At 42.2% G+C, this 14,516-nt stretch overlaps 2 protein-coding genes across 2 annotated transcripts in view; one reads left to right on the top strand and one right to left on the bottom strand.

The window, feature by feature from the left end:
* Positions 1–837: 837 nt before the first annotated feature.
* Positions 838–2,326, bottom strand: mrps33 (mitochondrial ribosomal protein S33). Its single transcript, XM_036520433.1, has 2 exons — positions 1,699–2,326; positions 838–1,324 (listed from the first exon to the last, which is right to left on the bottom strand). Exons 1-2 carry the CDS (start codon positions 1,911–1,913, stop codon positions 1,219–1,221), a joined length of 321 nt encoding a protein of 106 aa, XP_036376326.1. The 5' UTR covers positions 1,914–2,326; the 3' UTR covers positions 838–1,218.
* A 4,943-nt stretch (positions 2,327–7,269) lies between these two features.
* The window catches only part of tmem178b (transmembrane protein 178B), a 62,503-nt gene continuing 55,256 nt past the window's right edge, over positions 7,270–14,516 (top strand). The window contains exons 1-2 of the mRNA XM_036520192.1: positions 7,270–7,845; positions 8,609–9,373. Coding sequence (XP_036376085.1) covers positions 8,992–9,373 — 382 coding nt within the window. The 5' untranslated portion in view covers positions 7,270–7,845; positions 8,609–8,991. The remainder of the gene's footprint in view (positions 7,846–8,608; positions 9,374–14,516) is intronic.

Below are 14,516 nucleotides of genomic sequence, written 5' to 3'. Positions count from 1 at the left end.
GTTTCTGTTCGGAGGCTACAGGTCAGGGTTGGCACGACAAACAAGAAGAAAATTGCATCCATGTGCTCTAGGAGAGGTATGAAAGGGACGGTTGGCATTAATGGATGGCTTCTTACCAGGTTTTCTTGTTTAATTGTAAAGGGAGTGATGTAATATAAATCAGAATGGATGCCTGCATAATAACCATTAAAGTATGATAATGTACATTTTAATTTGAATGAAGCTTTACATTTCAGATTTCAAAGAGGTGTTTGGTACTCTCAAGTGTGTAAACGAATGCGGTTTAACACCTCTGAGGATACAGATTAGTGGAACTACTTTATATCTCACATACATACATTAAAAAAACTTGTTAAAGGCTTCTTGAGTTGAATTTTCAATACCAAACTTTGTCCTTTTGTTTTAGCTTACACAACAGTGCTTGATAGTTCAGGAAAATCATGGAAACAAATATCACCAGGATGGTCCATTTACTGAAACTGTGTTATAATGCACTATACACATAGTACTCCCACAAGTGTTGTCATGTCAGATTTTAAAAAAGGGCATCACGAGGCACAATTATAATTTCACAATTTCCCCCTGAGAAACAGGCTGTGATAGTTTCATAAAAAATTCATTGCAATTATTTGATAGCTGAAGTCAAGAGTTATTTCCATTTGTAATCATCCAACATTTTATGGACATTTTACCAAGTCTGAACATAAGCATTTCCATGTCTAATGGCACCATATAGAAGCAGCACTCTGCTTCTATATGGTGTGATCAAAGACCACACCATACATTCTGTGATCACGGAAAGTAGGAGACCAATACATTTGAACTTTTGAACCTGCTCATTGATTTTCATAGACCTTTATTTTGAAGAAAAACATACACCTCACATGGTAATAGCTCAAAAGAGGTTTTCATGGTCATTGAGTCTATAAACAAAAGACATAATACAGATCTCAACCAAAATGATTGATACATCTGACACTGCATTCCTTTTAATGTCCAGTCCATGGCTCTGGAGTGAAAACCCCCATTATTTTTACAATATGACTTCTGAATCACACTTTGGCCCAGAGTCTACTTTTTTCCCTAAATTTCAGAAAATGTTTATGAAACCAAAGAGCACTGCAGGTAGACTGAATATGGGCGTTGCTCTCTGGAGATGCCCGCTGCAGTATATGGCAGTTCCTGGTCCAGAAGAGGGGGCAGGGGATCAACACTTGTCTACTTCTTCTTTGCGGCCCTCTTCCCCTCGCCCTTCTTGGGCTTGCCCTTCCCTCGAAGTTTCTTCAGGCGGCGCATCTCTTCCTTGAAGTCCTCGTGTTCATCTCTAGTTAGAGCGCAAACAAACAAGAGTACATAAAAGGAGGATCACACGATATCCGACACCTTATGCTAACAGCTTGCAAAAATATTCAACTAAAGATGGAATGATTGTCTCGCAGACATCAAAGTGTAAGGTCAGCACTCTCGCCATGTAATTATGGTTACATGGGAAAGAACTGGTTCTTTGGGGCAAAAGGAACAGGCAGTTTCCCACAGCTGTTTTATCATCATTCTACTGAGACGTATGCAATGAGCTTCCATTTCAGGCACCTTTGCCCTCATTCAACCACACTGCAATATCAGTACCCTCAAAACAATAATCCCTGCATAGTAAAACATGGAACATAAAAGTACATAAAGAACTTGGATGGTGGGTACCTGAAGAGGCCCATGAAGCGCAGTTTCTTGGTGAGGGCATAGTAGGTGTTGTGCTGGGGGTACCAGTCATACACCTCCTTCCTCTTGGCGAGTGGCTGCTCCTTGAACAGCTGCACTACCTTCATGGACTGGCTGTCCGTGGGCCTCACCACCTCCCCAAAGATCCGGGCACTGAGGCGTGCCATGCGCACAGCGTAATTCGACAGGGTGGCCATCAGTGAGAGAGGAAGAACTGATGCTGGCAGGAGGAATAATGTACATTAAACCTTTACCTGTCTGCTTTCCCAGTCTTGGTCCTCAAACATCTGTGTGTGAGCAGTTTTTGGTTCCCTTGGTTTGGTTGAGCTATTAACAATACTTGTGTGGATGTAGTATACAATACAATTATGGCTCTCTTTACTGTGGTCTTTTCCAAGTGCTTTGTAAAACAGAATGCTACTGGTGGTGTATTATATTAAGGTATTTCTTATGCTTATTACCATTTAACTTTTATAATTAATATTAATAAGGTAATAAACTAACCTATCATAGGAACATCACAGAGCACAGATAATGGAGTTATGCTAGTGCAATTATTTATTTGCACACTTTCCTTACACACTTGTTTTATAAATGGCAAACAGATGTGAGGAGATCCCGTGCAGTGTTAACGACGAACAGCTCATCAAGCCTGGTATGTTTAAGAAGTCAGTTGGAACACTAAGAAAAAGCATAGCCGTGGGTACCCTAAGACCAGGACTGTGGAACACTCACTCACTACGAACTCCTGCATACAGTATCGCAGCACCTGCACGACATTTACATTGTTCAAGCAACACATGTCAGTGCTATCTGATGATATCTTGTGCATTAGAAAGAACACTAAAATTGCTATTCATGGTAAATCAAAACAACTCAGAGAACGAACGGTAGCTAAGCAGCTACATTCAGACTTAAGAACGAGTTAAAAAGCAGGTAATTAACCAACTAGCGGGGTTAATTTGTTTCCTACTTTGACAGAGCAGCTAGCGACCTAGCGAACATTGTGGAGAAGAGGCCAAGATGTTCTAGCGAACACGTCTTAATGCGGGCATCCATGTGCCGTAGCAATCAACTTACCATTCAACGCGTTGAACTGGTATTTCTGAAGTGTATCAATATTACGGTATCAAGGACATCCAATTAAAATAAGTCATCCTACCAAACCCATATCAACTACATTGCTTGCTGTCTGACCTTATGCAAGTCTTCATCATGTAGCGGTTCGTTGCTGTATATCTTCCGTCTACTCACATTTTCGTTTCACTTTAGTTCCATTTACTCCATCTCAACACAAGTACTACGCCAGGTACAACGAGATTTTCATCACATTGCAGCATCATCACCAAAGGTTCCAAACAAAATCTTCTAGATTTTTAAAAAATTATTTTTACCTCTCAATTTTCCATAATAAAGATATCGTTATATTCAAGTATTGCGTAGAAAATCCAGTTTGCTGTATATAAAAGATACATAAATCTATATATTTAATGACAAATACTATTTTATTATATTATTTTATTCTTCAGTTTATTCTGTGGTGGGAAGAGAAATCCGTGTTTCTGTCACGAACATTTATATCGACACACGATATAAATGATGTCGTTGTATTGAGTGGTGTATACCACCAGGGGGCGACATCTAAAAGGAGTTTTGTAAAAAAAAATCTTCAACAAAATGCCCTTTATGCTAGAATGTCCTCCCTCTCCTACTAAAGATAAAAAGGAAAAAAGAAAAAGCCAGGGAATTACATATATATATATATATATATATATATATATATATATATATATATAATGAGACAGCCATGGCTTGCTGCAGACTGAGTTTTTTGTGATATTTGATTCAACTTACTGTCTTGATTGTGCCAATGAAAGTCCTCTACCCTAGTCTTGCCTAGTAGACATATGTCTGGTGTGAGACATTAACTCTTTCCACTTCTGACAATGCTGTATATACATATAAAGAGATATCCTACAACATCCTTTATAAGGTAGTACATGTCCACTACTCTTGTTACATCTCACCAGATACTTGTGATTGAACATTGAAAATAAATGTCAGGAGACTTTTCCCCACTGTAGCGCACCTATGACAGCCAGTCGGACGCCGAGGGTAACATGGAAATGCTAACATTACGTAATAATGCAAGAGAACGGGAAAAAGTAAAAGATGAAATTGCCTATACATACATATATGTTCTCTTTTTGTAGTGTAATCTTATATCTCGATGAAACCATTACCATCTATGCCTGTTTCTGTTTGTCTGGGCCTGTTTGCTTGGGTACATGCTACTGCAGTAGGTCTACTGGCTGAATGTAGAGCACAATCATCTGTGAAATCATTTGCAAAAAGATTTAGCCTTGCAATTTAATGCAGGGGGTGCTGGAAACACAATAATTCCAATACATTGCTCAGCTGGACACACATTCTGAATGATGCACACCATTATAATATAGATTTGTTGGGGATGACGTCATTAACTTCTGTTCTGTCGCATCTTGCTCCACTAGGTGGCAGTGTGGCAACAGAAAAGTCAGGGTCAACCGTCAGCGCATCAACATTCCGGGCACGTCTTTCCTTTCCAAGCACAGAATGTATCCATTAACACAATTCAGAAGATAAAAATGAAAGGAGATAACACACGTCCTCAAATAGCAAGTGACAAGTTAATGCATTGTGTATCTAAATTCTGAGATGACAAGCTGGGTGTTGACTGAAAGCAGCAATCAGCTGCAAACACGGTCCTGGCTATTAAAAAGTTACTTCGGCTGAAGAAATGTCACCTAGAAAGTCTGCAAACTAGCAAATCTACCACAGAGAAAAATGGTATAATTTAGAGAGTGCACTGAATGTCTGCATGATGTAAGGCCTCAAGAAACTGTAAAATCTTCCTGAAGAGTAGACCTTGTTTTAACATGAAAAAGGGAAGTGCGCGTGTGCTAATTCAATAACTACCCATAACAGACAGGCAGGAAACAGAGAAATAAGACATGATGACAAAATCCTCATAATGTCCAATCGGCTTGCCTGAAAAATATATTCAGGTCTTCTGCAATTATTACATTTTCCAATTTGGTAATTAACATGCATCAGGCACTTGCATGAATGTGTAGATATGTAACAGACAAAAGCTGGAAAGAAGAAAGAAAGGAAAACATACAATGAGTATAAAGACTAAATATTGAAAAAAGAAAAGATCATTTTATATAAATAACTGATCTTCTTCCCAACCGTAGATCCTTCGCTTTTGTAAAGATCAAGGTTTTTCTAAAACTCTAAGACTTACTCCAAGATAAGGTCAAGAATCACTTTTCTTTTTAACATCTTGGATTCGATTCTCCTTCACTCCGTGTTTTCCAAATGGAAATATAAGAATGATACAAAATAAATGTACTGCTATCCTGTGGTAAATTCTATTAGGGAAACACGTCTTACACACCTTTACACACCTGTCTTGTTCCATTGTCTTGTCTGCCTTTATGCTGTTTATATCTAAAACACTCACTTTGCTGGGGTGCAAAAGGTGGAATTATTATTTTTCAGTTGTTGGACAGAAAAGCAATGACACTTTTATATCAGTCTGGTGAAACCTTTGTATGCAAGGCTGTTCCTGTGAACCCGTGCTCAGTTTTGCATGGGGTAATCCAAGGTGAATTAATTCCTTTCCGGATATACGGGGGATAAAAGGTTAGTTCCTGCCTATTTTCTCTCGCCAAGAAATCCTGAGAGTGTGGGGCATGTTTTATGCCCCGAATGCATGATGTGGAATGATAGATATTCAGTCAACAGATTTGTGACTGGAGGATAGCAATTGCACCCTTGGAGTGAGTTTCATTTGAACCAGTAAAGGTCCATCTGTAACAGTCGGTAGTGTATCACAATTTATGTAGAGTCACAGAAAGAGTGTTTTTTTAACAAGGAAAATAAGTACTATTATATCATGAATTCCTTTAAGTAGGCGACTGTAAATACACATAATGTACATAAATTATATTGTTTATCTTTCTGTGGCCTAGTTCTGGCATTCTAGAATGTTTGTCATTTCTGGTTATCATGGGAGAGCTTGTTGAAAGCTTAGAAGCAGACTGCAGCAAATGGGTCTGTCGCATGTGTTTAGAATTTCCATGTCACTCGAGAGTGAACATTCTGCTCCAAAAAAGGAAAATACAGCTTCTTAAAGAATGGGAGACAAATTATTCCTCTTTATAGTGTCTGTGAGTGGTGTTTGACTCATTTTTACATCCATCTGAAGTCTTCTGTTTGACTGCATTTTTGCAGTTGGCCATTTCACTTGTCAGAGTATAATATTTATTGGCAAAACTCTGCCAGATGCTGTTACAAAGTGTAAATTCAGAGTACTAATGTTAGCATTTACACATGCAAGATATTGCATAGCATGATGTTTAGTTTAGCCATTTTTAATTTATTGGTTATAGTTAGTTATAGTTATAGTTATAGTTATAGTTGGTTATAAGGAAGAGCAGATATCCATGGACTCCCACTGCACAGTCCCATAACCGGTGGCACATGCTAAGTTGTATGACTGTGAATACATACTACCAAGTAACCAAGCACTTAGTATACAATTATGTGATTTGGAACACAGCCCGGGTATAGACGATTCCAGTCCAAGAGTTTGAGTCCTGCAGGTTCCAGAGTTACCTTTCATTTGGCTTCACTTGCCAGACCTGCAACTTCAGCTAACAGCCAGACAATGACATGGAACATTCCAGGAATCAACAGCATATATATACATCTTTACATCTATACCTCTCTTAGTATTTCTTAGAAGGCTTCTCTTCAGAATTCATTTTTTTTAAATTGACTGTTGAAGTCATCTGACAGCATTGCTTGTCTTAAATCACCAATTTCACCCCTGGAGCGATCTGACAACAAGCCAAAAAGGGACAAAACATGAAAAGCCTGAAAATCCCATGGTTTTGGGCAAAAGACCACGTGTCACGTGTTTGCAGGCTGACAGCTGGAGGGTGCTTAATACATTGTTTTGCAAAAGTCAGTCATATTCTGAATTTGTACATAATTCGTTAGTCCTGCTCATGATCGCACCCCGCTGACTAAACACCATGCATTAAGAATTGCTTTCAGTGTGCCCCAGACAATTCTCAAAAGAACGAATTGTTCCCGCTCCATAAAAGGAAAAAAACATGCGAGGGATTATTGTTACTGCTGTCGATATAGACATGGTTCATACCATAAAATGGCAAACGTCATGTATTAAGCTGAGAGACGTATTCGGCTGCTTCCTCGTTTGGACCTCGTGAACTTGACTACAATCGACTTGCATTATTGACACAGCTGGGCTCTGGCAAGTATAATGAATAATTCAGTGGCTCTTTTATCAGTGAGAGGTACACACTCACGTTGCCAAGGGTTTCCAATAATGCAGGATTATTAACCCCCCAGGCTTCAGTGACAAATTAATAATAAAAAGCGACCAGATGCTGCGTTGCATGGGCGTGGGCATGCAATATGCCACATGAGTATAAAACAACGGAACAACGCTGTATCTTAGTGCCTTCAATACAAGTGCATCAGCGGGCTTCCTCCCTGCTTGCAGTAGTATGGCTTTAAGAAGGTGTTTTAATAAAAAATGAATCTCACGTTGTCAGTGTGACATCACCACTGTATCTTTCCGAGCAGAACCTATACAGAGGCGCGCAGCCTGACTGCAAGGTTTAACGATTACATGATAACTCTTTTGTATTTCTCAAATGTGTTCTTTTTTCGCGCGACAAAGCGGAGCTGTTGGATATCCCGACATCCTCGTCTAATATTTGTCTGCACAAACAAACAAAAATAGGAATAGCTCATTTATTTCTGCGGGGGCTGTGGAAGCGATTTTTCGCCGCATTTACAGTATAATGTTAGCAAGAAGGATGCATCTAATTACCCTCACATAATTATATTTTAAAGTAAACGACACCACTTTTTTTAAGTGCTTTGAGAGAAACGCACTGTTGTTAGAAACGTTCCACGTTAGCCTATAGAAAATACACGTCTCGTGAAAAGACATGGATTCCAGCAACTCGAGGTTCTAAAAAATATAATACCTAGGCCTGTATTTCATTATTTTGGAATACATCACTGGGACCCTCCTTGCTGGTGGTGAGTATGTCTGTGTTGATACTGTCAAAGAACGGCACTTCCGGCCTTTGTTATTATTTCAAAAGCATGTGCACAAAAGAAAATAGACAAAATTGGACCCATTTGATAGATTTTTCTAGACTGGGTACCACGCTGAATATGTTCATGCCAGCCTTCTTAAAATATGAAATGCAAATTTGTTTCGTCCGTACTTAATGGTATTCAAACCTGTATAATAACATTTAAACATGTACAATAGATTCCAAACGTCTTCATGATGATCGCTGCCTGACCACAGCATGTCCTGTACACCATATTGGCCACACTGGTTTTATATGTTCATGCAAACGCGAACAGGTATTAAAATCAACAGCTTGAATGCGTTCATGCAATATTCTTTGCACAAATTGAAAAAGCGCTACTCGTAAAGTGGGCTGCATTGCAAAAAATGGCAAGGGGTGCGGCGGGCAAGCATCTACTGACAGCAAAACATGAGCGTTTTTGTGCACAGCAAGACCGAAGCTAATGTTTCCAGAACAATAATATGGTCGTATTGTACAGCTTTTTATTTTAGCAAACGGAAATCTATCACAATGTTATGTCGTTCACGGGATTCCGCCTGACAATAGACTTCAATGCACTGTCAGAAGAGCTATGCTCATATATATGACGAGCTTCCACGTGTAAACTTAGGAGGAGAAGAGAAAATAGTTTAAACAAAATAACAGGCTTTCATGGATAATGCATTCTAACGATTTATTTTTCCTTTATTTTTTGTTTCAAGGTTCTCTGTAAGCAAGTGAGATTTTAAAAACTATGCGTCTGGATTTTCCCATCTCGCCACATTCAGACAAATTGAAAGGGAAGGGCAACGGATGGATGTGAAACGAGGAATGAGATAAGCATCTTTTCACTCGGCGAGCATCCGCACAGCTGCAGCAGCTCTCTCTCCCATACACAGAGAGAGCCTGTAGACGGACTACCGAGCGTCTAACGCAGAAATTTATGATCGCATCCTGAGTTAACTTAGCTTGTATGTTTACCGCCTGGATGATGGTATTACAGTTGGTCCCGCGAGGTGATGTAAGCTGAATAATTCAATGCGGGTGCACGTCCGGGAGCTGTCCGTGCTGTTGTGGTGCTGATGCGGCTCTGAGAGAAGCGAGCATGGCTGCCGGGAAGCTGCTGCTGTACGCCGGCCTCTCACTTTCGCTGTGCGCCCTGGGGATGCTGGCGGTGGCTATCTGCTCCGACCACTGGTACGAGACGGACGCGCGAAGATACAGGGAGCGATGCCGAAGCTTCACCAGCCGCAGGAACGACCCGGGCTTTATTTACATCCCCAATAACAGCCTCCCGCTCCGCGCGAGCAGGTCGAGGCTGGACCGCTGGGAGGAGAAGCTGCTGCTGGCACGGAACCGGCGGCAGCTGTTTGCCATGAGCGCGGCGGACGAGTGCAGCAGGCAGTATAACTCCACCAACATGGGGCTGTGGAGCAAATGCCATCGGCTAGGATTCGACCAGGACATCGAGAACCTCATTCGTAAAGGTATGGAGAGCCGGTTTCTGTTTGCATGGGTGGTCAAGTGAAAATAGTGCTGTGAACTGGTTGTTATTATTCTTTTGAGGAAACTACATGTTAAAAATATTCAGTCCCCGCGCGATGGTTATTTTGCTGGTCTGGAATAGAAATAAGACACGTTTGATATTGATATCGCGCACCATCACTCAGAATATAAAGTTTAACAATAAGTAACACGATTCAAGCATAGAGTACATATATCGCTGCCTCAAAACCAGCGCCGTTTAGAATATGTAATTATTTCATCGGCGCTTTAATCATATGCATAACAGCACAAGAGGACAAACTGTGACAATGCACAGTTCTTCATTTTGAGATTTCCATGTTTTTTGCAACATTTGGTAGGCCTTCCTCTTAGTTGTCAGTGTAATAGTTAGCAGGATCCATAGACTCCCCTTTAGGAAGGACACCTTGTCGTTATATTTATTTTTATATACAGTAAGCAAAGCAATACTGCCAATGGGTGTCCATTGATTCTACTTTAAAAAATGGGGTAGCATTTGCTTTTCCAGCCATTTTAATTATGGTCCAGTTTCTACCCTCTATCACCCTGTTATCAAATCAGTGGAGTGCAAGGTTTCTTACAAACAATTATGAGTCAACATTTCCCCTCCCCCCACCCAGCCCAATCCGAATGTGAATAGAGACAGTGATTAGCTTTAGCGACTGATTCTGAGTGAGTGATGTGATGAAAGGGCAAACTGCAGCTGTGGAGGGGAGCTGAATGGTCTCCATGTGCAGCCATCTGAGGTGCTGGGCATTCTGTAGGACTCTGTTCACCAATGAAAACCCTGCGCTTCTTGACCAACGGTGAATCTATGACAACGGAGTCCTTACTCTTACAGTACGTGTTCTGTTCTATGGGTAGTGATTTGGGAAGGGGAGGGGTGTGGTTGGGGGGGGATGGGGGGGGTGGAAGCTCACAGCAATAGTAGTTTCTGTCCCAGGAAGCGTCTGCCCAGACTCTGATGTCTCAGTGGTGTTTGGTAATGTGATCGCCTCTGAGGTCATCATGCATTCTAGGACACTTGATAGCAGTGACGCTGTTGCTCTGTGCACTCCCAAAGATTAGCTGGAGCTGTGCTGAGTAAAAACCCTCATCAAGCGCGACTGCTGTGCGTACTGCTTTGTGTGTTTCTCCTTTATACAACTGGAGGCTTATCGGAGCAGTTTGTTTCACAGACCTCAACCAAAGGTATAACCAAGGGGCCCAGGTCAGGACCCAATCCCAGGTGATTCTTTTATGAATCCTGTGCTGTGACCGTTGCTGCCCTAGATGGCTGGTGAGGGCCTGGCTCCGTGTTGATGTGGGTGTGTATGCCTGTGCATGTGTGTGTGTATATGTGTCAGAGGCAGGTCATCAGCCATTGGGGGGGGGGGGGGGGGGTTATATGAACAGCCGGCATCTGTTCGTTCGGATTCCTCTGACGCGACTTGACAGGGTATCTGAGCTCCCCCAGGAGCAGCGGCGCTCGGCGCACACGCGTCCGCCCCGTAGCCCGGGACGTAGCGGCCCTCTGCGCCAGCAGCCTGCGCTGGGAGAGAGGAACAGATAAGGGGATTGGCTGTCACACTCGCCAGTCTGCCTTGTTCTGCCCCCCCACACTCCCCACCCCTGCCATCTGTTCCTCCTCCCCCTTGGGGACGTCTATCGGGCCAATGAGCAAGACATTTGAAACATAAAACCCAATAAGACAGAGCGCCACGCTGCTAGGAAAACATCCATCTCATGGCAAAGCCTCCCTCAACCACCATGGGATGAGAGACATATTGGTCTCCCTAGCTTCAGAGTGTGCTTTGGTCAACCCAAGACTGGATTATCGCTCTCCCTGGGACCTCAGCTCCCTTGCTGGAGGTCTGAATTGGACAGTTTTGGAGGGCAAAGCCCCCCGGTTCAAAAATGAAACCTCAGCGGGAACATAATGATCTGGCTAATGAAATAAGTCCAGTTAAGCTTTGGGGAACTTTTCTTCAGATCTGTATCTTTATTTTATTGTGAGTTAACAGTAACTGTACAGGAAGATAAAAAATCAAGTGCCTATGCTCTGGTGGGAGGAATATTCTGATTTTTCTGTTGGTTTTACTGCTGTGGTTAGTGGGGTGAGCTTTCTGCTTAAGATGACCCAAGATAAGTTTTGTATTTCAGTCTTGCCATGTAATTTATTTCCTCAAAAGCTGGTTGGATTTGTATATTTTTCCTTGAGATTCAGATGCAGGTATGCACATAAAATGCTTGTCTAGGAATATATTGTAGGGATGTCAGACAGCTGAGGTAAAGGTAAAGGTAAAAGCTTTACTTTGCCCTGCAGCATTAAAATAGGCATGTGCTGGATTATTAATGCCTCTACTCTCGCATGATGAGCACCAGCCTAGCACACACAAATAGCCAAGTCATAGTTTGGCTGCATATATTCTGTGCAATGCTTAATGACTTGCCTGTGCTCCACAGCAAATAAAAAAAAATCAAACAGCATTTTCCATTAAGGAAAGGGAATCTGTCAAGGCCCGTTTAAAGCCCTTTCCAGACACTGAGCTGGAGATGGCACATCATTGTTTGCAAAGATCACACAAGTACATCAGCACCCAGTCCCTCAACACAGATGGAAATCCCTTCTGTGCTTTTGAAATTATGCAAATATAATCATAAAGCCTATGAACAGCTGATATTGACTTCCCTGTCAGCATGTGGGAGTGCTGCAAGAGCGCAGGGGTCAGTGCTGAAGCTGAGGAGCAAAGCTCAGTACACAGCGCTTAATAAGAAGCACGTTACAGCGGGAAGCAAAACCTGGTTACCTGATTTTCAACATGCGCTTACAAGAGAGTGCGCCTAGATCATTAGAGGGATGGGATCACAAGCCCAGAGCGCGCTGTTAAACATACATGCACTGAAATTAAGTAAGACTCATACATTAGGGACAACCAAGTAAATGTTGTCATAAGATGCCTTTATTAGTCTAAATGTAACTGTATAATTGTTATTTCACGATCATCTGTAGTGTTCGCAGTGACCTATTTGAGGACATTTAACATCGTACACTGAAATAGACAGTGTTACCTTGCATCATACCCAGTGGAGGCATAGTCCTGTCAGTGAAAAGCCACCTGCCAGCATTGTGTGAGCACAGAGGGAAGTGTTGGGGTTATTGCTGCTGAGTGCGACACGGAGGGGTAGAGACACAGCGTTTAATGCTGCTGTTCCACACAGCTCTCAGGCAGAGAATGAATGCACATAAATGTTTAATAGCCTCACCTGTTCATCCTTTCCTGGGAGAGCACATTTCCAAGTAACTGTGTTAAGACAAAGGCCAAATGATTCAAAGAGAAGAGGGGGCATAATTTCTGTCCAGATCTGTCCGCTGCCACCTCCAGCCTCCTACGCTCTAAAGGCTATACGCTACAAGCCAGCACCTCGTTAGATATTCCGATCCACTGATTAGTTATTTGAACGAAGGAGCATAAACATATGGTAACTAACGGCAAAGTGCAAGGCGGCTGGTTTGAGCAAACAAAAAAATGTACTCTGGGACTCTTAGCAACGCGCATAGAGGCATCGCTTGTTTGTGCAATTACTGGGAGAAGTGGAGGGAGAAGGAACAGCAGCTGCACCTCTGAGGAAATTACTTTTCTCTATGATGCGTTGCCTAAAATCAGTAAGCATTTCATGACAAGCCCTCCCCCCACCCCCCGATTCCTCACTCTACAGCTCTTTCACCAAAAGCAGATGCGAGTGTGACATTGCCATGGTAACAAGGTGAACAGGGTTCCGATTGGCAGCTGTGGTTCCGGAGCATTATCAGCCAATGGTGTAACCCCTGTAGTAACATTACCAGGCCATGAGCTCTGATTATCTTGTTATCTATGAGCTGTCTTAGAAAATGCATTTTACTAAGTTAAAGGGTTTATTTGCTTAGAAAATGCTGTTATCCAGGGAGAATTACACAGCATATGCTTAACAAAGTTACCTGCTTATACAGATATTTTACTTAAGTATTTCAGGTTAAATCCCTTACCCAGGGGTACAACAGCACTGTCCCACCCTGGATTAAAACTTGTAACCTGCTGATCATGAGTTAAGCTCCGTAACCACGATTCTACCATGACATCTCATTTAAGTATTTCTCCCTTTTCATTCCTAACCCTTTAGCATAATGACACATCAGTTCCAGTGCTGTTTTTGAAAAAACAGGCCATCAGACAGAGGTGCAACTTTTGCTTTGAGCCAGCTGTCATACTGGACCTGTGTTTACCGTAGTGGAACCCCCTACGGGCCTAAACCTTTCCTGGACTTAAATTCACAAAGTGTCAAAACCGAGACGGCTCTTCTTTAATCTCTGGCTGGATTCCCGAAGGACCAATCAGTTGCGCTGGGAAAAGGCTGGCGGGCAGAGACGGCTGCATCTTAGCGCTTTTTGCACAGGTCTCTCTGCCTGCTCCAGCACTTTCTGAATAACTCTAAACTGTGCTGATCCCAGAAGTGTCAGTGTGCCCTCTTTTTTTTCGCAGTGTGCAGATTCCATCTCTCCCTTCATGCCTTTTGATCAAATGCTAATCAGAAAATGTGAATTCCACCCTGCCCAGCTGCGAAAAATTAAGCCAGTTACCTCCTCCCTATTGATGCAGCTGAAGACTAGCCGCTTGTTAAACGAAACGGTGACGAGGCATCAAAGGAGCGTTGTGTTGACTGCAGATGTCGCGGAACAGCGGGGGCACTGGAATGCTGCACGGTTCGGTTAAAACGCAGGCAGCATTATGACCCAGAAAGGTTAAACGGGAGCTATATTAGGTCAGTGATTTCCCTGAGCATGCTTTTTGGGCTCTTATGTTACTATCCCTGCAGCCAAAAGAGAGACTTTAATGCCTCTTTCACATTCCTACCGGTAGCTTCCAATTTAAATAAAACCATAAATGGGTCTCCGAGAGGCCGTTTTACGTCAGCTAGCAAGAAAAAAATTCTCTCCGCTTTGTGTTGTTATGGCAACCCAAAGATACTAATCGACAGATGTTATTTCTGCACTCCAAACGTGTCTTTTTTTTTTTTGCTCCAAGGTTTTCATTAATAACATCAAGCCATGAAGTGTTACAGAAACACTAAATGCTATCATGTTTGCCT

This window comes from Megalops cyprinoides, chromosome 25, assembly GCF_013368585.1.
Source record: "Megalops cyprinoides isolate fMegCyp1 chromosome 25, fMegCyp1.pri, whole genome shotgun sequence".
Taxonomy (NCBI): Eukaryota; Metazoa; Chordata; class Actinopteri; order Elopiformes; family Megalopidae; genus Megalops; species Megalops cyprinoides.
Note: the sequence above shows the minus strand (reverse complement) of the source record. Positions and strands in the feature narration are given on the sequence as shown.